Source organism: Echinops telfairi, unplaced genomic scaffold (assembly GCF_000313985.2).
Source record: "Echinops telfairi isolate 266 unplaced genomic scaffold, ASM31398v2 ScPeMD7_23;HRSCAF=83, whole genome shotgun sequence".
Taxonomy (NCBI): domain Eukaryota; kingdom Metazoa; phylum Chordata; class Mammalia; order Afrosoricida; family Tenrecidae; genus Echinops; species Echinops telfairi.
In genome coordinates this window covers 16,639,692-16,645,986 of record NW_022103920.1, presented here as the reverse complement: position 1 = coordinate 16,645,986, position 6,295 = coordinate 16,639,692, and the positions used below count along the sequence as shown (strand labels likewise).

General features: G+C 52.0%; 1 protein-coding gene across 1 annotated transcript; it reads left to right on the top strand.

The window, feature by feature from the left end:
• The first annotated feature begins 246 nt into the window (after positions 1–246).
• HILPDA (hypoxia inducible lipid droplet associated) lies at positions 247–2,397 on the top strand. The gene is made up of 2 exons (XM_045288883.1): positions 247–382; positions 1,529–2,397. The coding sequence occupies exon 2, from the start codon at positions 1,580–1,582 to the stop codon at positions 1,778–1,780; it is 201 nt and encodes a 66-aa protein (XP_045144818.1). The 5' UTR covers positions 247–382; positions 1,529–1,579; the 3' UTR covers positions 1,781–2,397.
• The last annotated feature ends 3,898 nt before the right edge of the window (positions 2,398–6,295 follow it).

Genomic DNA, 6,295 nt, shown 5'->3' with positions numbered 1-6,295 from the left:
CCACTCAGGACCTCAGTGACTCACAACCACACAGGCTGAGTGGTCAAACACAGGTCCGGTGCCTGGCAATCCCCAGGCCCCTGGGCGGGGCCGCGTACGTGCGCCGGGGCGAGTAACTGGGGGCCCGCGGTGCGCGTGCGCACGTTCCGGGAAGGGAAGTATGGGACCCAATGTGTGCGCGTGCGCGCGTCTCGAGGGCGGGCCGAGTATCTGTGGGCGGTGCGTGGGTGGCCGAGGGCAGCGCTACGTTGCTCGCGGTGCCTTTGTCCTTCCAACTCTCCTGCTGGTGAGAGCAGACGCTGCGCGTGGCCGACATTCCTCCCAACTCCTGCACGACCTGCTGTTGCAGCGATCGGGCCTCTCCGGACCCTGTATCCTCTAGGTGAGCGGCCCTGTCCCCACCCTTCAGGCCATGTGCCCACCTGGTCGAGCTCCATCCCCGGCTGGGGCCCGCTGCTCACTCCCGCCCCCCTCTGGGTCCTCAGCCGCCCCGGCCTCATTTTCTGGGGAGAATGTGAAGCTACGTAGCTCATCCGCACCTCGCTCGCGCCCTTGTCCTTTCACTGCACTTGGTGTGTTGCGGGGTGGTCTGGTCTCTGCCTGCTTTCTTGCCCCTCCGGTTCCTGGACTGACCATAAACTCCACGAGGCAAGGGTCATAGTTGCTGGTTTACCGTGCTTTAGAACCTTTCGGGGGGGGGGTGCCCCCAAATTGTAAGTCTTCTAGGAATATTTGTGGAATGAGAACTTGATCCTCTGGGGGTTGAGTTTCAAAAAGTTTGTGGTTAAAGAATTAGATAGTGTATATGGAATACTACGTTTCTCGTTAAGAGGGACTGGGAACTTTGGGATTGGTTAATGGTGATGGTCCGGCCACATGGGGAACCCTTGTCGCATGTGAAAATGGCAGACATGGTAAATATTCTGTTACCTATGTACATAACACCGGGAGAAAGACGAGGTGTTCTACACTCAAAGGTCTCGCAATCTGGGGAACTCACAGGGGCAATTCCACCCTGCCTTACAGGCTCATTATGGGTTGGCATTAACTCGGTAGCAGTGAGCTTGAGGTATTTTAGGTTTTTGTGGTGGTTACATACTTGCCACAAGCAGGAGAAAAAGTTACTGTGTAACTCAGCTCTAACGGAGAGCTTTCTCAAGAGAATGTTCCCCTACACTCCCCACCAACTAAGAAAGGACTCTGGCTATTCCTGAGGGAGGGTGCTCTTCCCTGACTTGCGGGGCGTGCAGGGACTGAGTGTAGCTCCTGACAAGAATCTGCAGGAGAAGGAAACTGGTGGAGCGATGCTCTGGAATTCATTCATCCGGAAGCAAGGCTGGCCCTGCAGCTGGGGGCTGTGCAGTGCCTCAGAGTCCACCGTGGTGGCGACGGGACATCTGCCAGCCCTTGTCCCTTGGCTGGTCTAAGCCTTTTTCCTGGGTCCACAGGGAGAGAACCAGCGGAAACCAGAGCCAGCCGCTTGCATGTCCCCAAAGGCTAGAGGCTAACCTCTCCTCTCTTTCCGTAGGTTCCAGAAGCAGAAGGCAGCTCTGCCGAGGAACGGAGAGGCCGGTCAGCCATGAAGCAGGTGTTCAAGCTCTACTTGCTGGGGGTGGTGCTCACCCTCTTCTCCATCTTCTTTGGACTGATGGAGTCGCTAGAGGGCTTACTGGAAGGCCCATCGCCTGGGAGCGCCTGGACCAACAGAGGCCAACTAGCCCGAGCAGAGGGCCCCAGAGGCCTTCCGGACCATCCCTCTCAGCCCAAAGGGCTGCGATAAGCCCTCCTCCACCCACCGGAACCTCATAACACTGAATGAATCCTTGTCAGCTGCCCGGGTGCCTCGGCAGGCAGACTCTGAGCAGCAGGGCTCTCTGAGAACTATGTGACTATCCCTTGAAGGGGCTTTTCCTCTGAGTGCTGCCGGCCCCAGGAGAAGAGCCTTGTTTAGGCCCCAGTGGCTGTGGAGCAGCAGGCTCAGCCTTCAGGATCTGCTGTGTGGTCTGTAGTTCCCAACAGGGTGCTTCCAGCTCCTCCCAGAGGGCAGCTGATGCTGCGGCTTCAGCTGTTGGGGAGTGGTGCTGTCTCCCCAGCTCCACACACGTCTTCCAGGCGCTGTTCTGGTTGGGATTTGGGGTCATTTGATTTGGTGTTGGGCTTCTCTGCCAAGAGATCACAGCCACAGGGGTGGGCTGTGAAGAGGAGGAGGAGGAGGATGAAACAGTGTCATGCTTTACATTTGTAAGTCCTTCATCCCACATGTGTTCTATGTGTGTGTTGGTCTGAAAAGGGCACGGGGTGTTGTGAAACCTGCTCAGGACACAGGCGCGATGGCCACCATGTGGCTGAGATGACTTTTCCCAATGTAATAAAAGTTGAGTATGTTTTCGCTCCGTGGCACAGTGGCTCCTGCCCTTGACATCGTGGTGGGGAAGGCGCCTCACTCTTCAGGGGCGGGTTTTCACATTGTCACACTTTAAACCAGGAAAGAGCTTTCCGCACTTAATTTAAAACATACAGTTGGTTCTGTTCTCAAGCAGCGCCTGAGCCCAGACCAAGCAGACAACAGTTCCCTCTGGACTCTACCCATCTCTAAAGAGGAGGAAAATGAGACTTCAGTCTCGGGGAGGGTGGGCAGTGGAGGAGGACAGACAAGTGCCCTTTACTCACCCAAGTGACAGCTTGATTCTGATTGACGTCCAGTCAACTAGTCAGAGGCCCACAGGCCACGTGATCATCTCTACTCTCTCCCTCAGGTCTGAGCCATGTAGGCTGTGCTCAGAAATGGCCTTTTGTATCTGCCGCTGCTCCACTCCCCACCCTAGGCAAGCGAGTTCACTCCCTTGCCTGGAGTCAAGCCTCTGGACTCTTGGCTTGGTGTGTGTGCCATTATACAGCTGAGTGGGAAAGGGGCGTGGAGCCCTCTGCTTCCACAGGTATTTCTGCTCACCCAGTTGTCCCTCCGGGGTGGGCTTGAAGTACCTTTATCCTAGAGCCAGTGATTTAGACATCCCCCACCAACTTTAAAATTTTTTAAATTCCATACCCTGGCAGGCACGCATGCTGCTTACCAGGTATTTCCAGCTTTTGGTCCTTGGGGCACCTGGTACAATTTTACCCTTTTGCCGCTTTGTGCTCAGCTGGATTTATGTGACTCCTTGCAGCATCTGTTCAACTCTCAAAACCATTCCTTTTCCATGTTAGTGTCTTTGGAACTAGCTCCTGAGCTACAGAGTCACTGAAGTCCGTTTCAGTGTTGCTTCTCCTCCTCTTGTAAGCATTCAGGCTGGTGTTTGGATGGATGGGGGAGGAAACTGCAGGGTGCCTCTGAGTCTGTTGCTGATTGCAGGCAGCTTCATGTGCCTGCAACTAATTCTACTGCACAGCTCTTTTCTAGACATACTTCTGGAATTGGATGTGTTTTCTCACATCCAATTGAGTTGCACCTTGGCTTTCCCAAAGTATGTCATCAGTGTGGTTCACAAGGCGGCATGACCTTGCAGGGGAGCTTTGTTCCAACATAACCCACTTGAAGATTTCCACAACAGCTGTATTGGCCTGATCATTTTGATCTTTCCTTAAGTGGACAGAGTGACCTACTGCCCTGGTTTGCCCAGGAGAAGGCTTTCCTGGGACTCAGGAGGGGGCAAAACCAGGGCCCATCCTACACACACCAGGATGATTGAACGCACTACCTACAAGGCTGAGACTGTAGACTCCAGACAAAAGCCCATTCTCAGCCTCATATCTATGACCAGAGAGGGAAGTGGCCTAATTGCTTCTGTCAACTCTGTGAGGGCCCTGCTTGCAAACTGGCCTGTTCTCTTCTGAACTCATCCCTCATTGGGCTTTGCAAAGGAAAGCCAACGACAGCCAATTGATTTATGCCGCTGACATTCTGCTCTTTGCCTGTTTCTCCATCTGCAAGCTCTTTCAATAGGTGTCTGAGTTGTTGCAGCTGACAGTTCTATCAGACATTTGTGCGATTACACAACATGCCTTGACATCCTTCCAGCTTCCAACAAGATGTCTTTGCTGCCTTCCAACTAGGATCATGTCCCACGTATGTGGGCTTTTGGTGATTGTTGTATTTACTCCCGTTCTGGATTCCTGTTTCCGGAGCAGGACACGTTAGGCTAGGTGATGCTACAACAATGTAACCCTGGACTCTCGGCACCTTCAGATTGGCACCCATCTCCTGATGCAGGCTCCTCGTCCATCATCTCTTGAGGCTTTGTTCACGGTTGATCTCAACTTTAGGGTCCAGACCCATGGAATTTGGACTCAAAGAGACTTAAAACAACCCTGATCACTGACTGAGCAGGAAGTTGATTTTAAAAGTTGCTCAATGCCCACGTCAGTGTTAGGGAAGGCAGGGGAGAAAGACGATCTGGAGAAGGACCCTAGGATTGCCTGAGCTGAACTGGAGCCAGATCCCGGAGGTGTCCTCCCAGGCTAAGACCTTCAGCATCTGTGCTCGGTGTGATTTCAGTATCCCCCTGATGCTGCAGCTCCCATTCCTTGGTCCTGCTTATTGCAACTGCCCTGTCCCTATCTGGCCACTGTAGATTGGCTGGGTAGGGCCCGTGATCTCTTGTCTGTCTAATGCTGCAGCAATAAAAAGGGCCCAAGTGGGTGGCTTTCCAGAACAGAAATTTACTTCTTTACAATTACAGAGAGTCAACGTGTGAGTTCAGGGTACTGGATATTGGGAGAGCCCCATTCTTGTCTATTTCAGCTTCCAATCCTTGGTGTTTCTCTGGTCGTAGACTAGCCTGGCTCCCAAACCTGCCCCAGGTATCTCCTAGCTCGTCTGCTTAATTTGCTCTTTTTATAGAAAAAGTGGCTACATTGAAGACACACTCTACGCACATAGGGCTTGTGTTCGGCTGGGTTGACTAGAGAAACAAATCCAGTGACACTCATATATGTATACAAAATAACTTTATGCCAAGAAGTGATTCTATATCAAGAAAGCATCCCATCCCGGTCCAACTCAAGTCCATAAGTCCGCTACTAGTCCTTACGTCCCTCTTCGGACTCACACAGCCACATGCAACGATGCAGAAGGCATGTGGGAAGGTCATGGCTGGCGGGTGCAGAGTTGTGGGGTCCAAGGTTGGGGGAAACATGGCAGGGCTCCAGCAGCTCTCAGGGTCAGTGGCTGAGCCCCAGCAAGCAGGGAGGCAAAGGGGAGAGTCAGAGGGTGCTTCCCAGGGTCCCTGTGGATAAGAAATCCACACCTCCAAGGAGGTATCATCAGACTGAGACCTGGCTGACAGGTTAGAGCCCCTCCCTACGCTTTCATACAGCTCCGAGTTGACATAAAACCATCTAAGTACCCCAGGGCCTCATTAACACAGCGAAGAACACACTACACCCAGGCCTCACTTACCAACAGAGTTAGGTTCCAGAGACCACGTTGTTAATGAGAAAAAAGCAAAATTGGGCTATATACAAACAGGATGACCTTCACATCATGACATAACCAACCGTCACATCATCTCATCATGTAACTGCCAGACCTCTGCGAAACCAGGACCTAGCTAAGTTGGCACCTGCCCTAAACCGTCACCACCAGGGTTGCTCTTGCCATGCTCCCAGGCATGTGTTCCTGCCAGACGTACATTATTAAGTGCAGAACAGACTGCAGACTATTGTAAATAGTGAAATGTCTGACGACAAGAGAGTTGATAAGTGAGCTGGCAGTTGAATTCTCAAACAAGATTACATCCATGGGTATCACTCACTGCTTCTGAGTTGATTCAGACTCATAGCAACCTTGTAGGGCAGAGTAAAACTCTTCCTTACAGGATTTCTAAGACTACACTTTTAGGGGCTCAGGCAGGCAGCCTTATCTTTCCTCTATGGAGCGGCTGGTGAGTTTGAACTAACAACCTTAAGGTCAGTAACCCAGTGCTTAACCCACTGTACAAGCAGGGTCCCTTTTATCCCCAATTGTTGGAATCCTAACACAGAGGCTATCTTTAGGTTTGTCATTAGGTGGCATCCAGTTGGTTCCAACTCACACTGCCCGGTCCGGTCCACCCTCATCATTGTTCTTGTGTTTGAGCCCCTAGTTGTAGCCACTGTGTCAATGCATCTTGTCAAGGGCCTTCAAAGCATGATGTCCTTCTCCCTGCCACTCCGTTCTCTTGACAGCAAGTCTAAAGTATGTGAGATGAAGTCTCACAGTCTTTTCCTCTAAGGAGTATTCTGACTCCTTCTTCTTCTTCTTCTTCTTCTTCTTCTTCTTCTTCTTCTTCTTCTTCTTCTTCTTCTTCTTCTTCTTCTT

Coding starts and splice junctions, on each gene's coding strand:
- HILPDA (XM_045288883.1), top strand. CDS start 1,580: ATGAAGCAGGTGTTCAAGCTCTACTTGCTGGGGGTGGTGCTCACCCTC.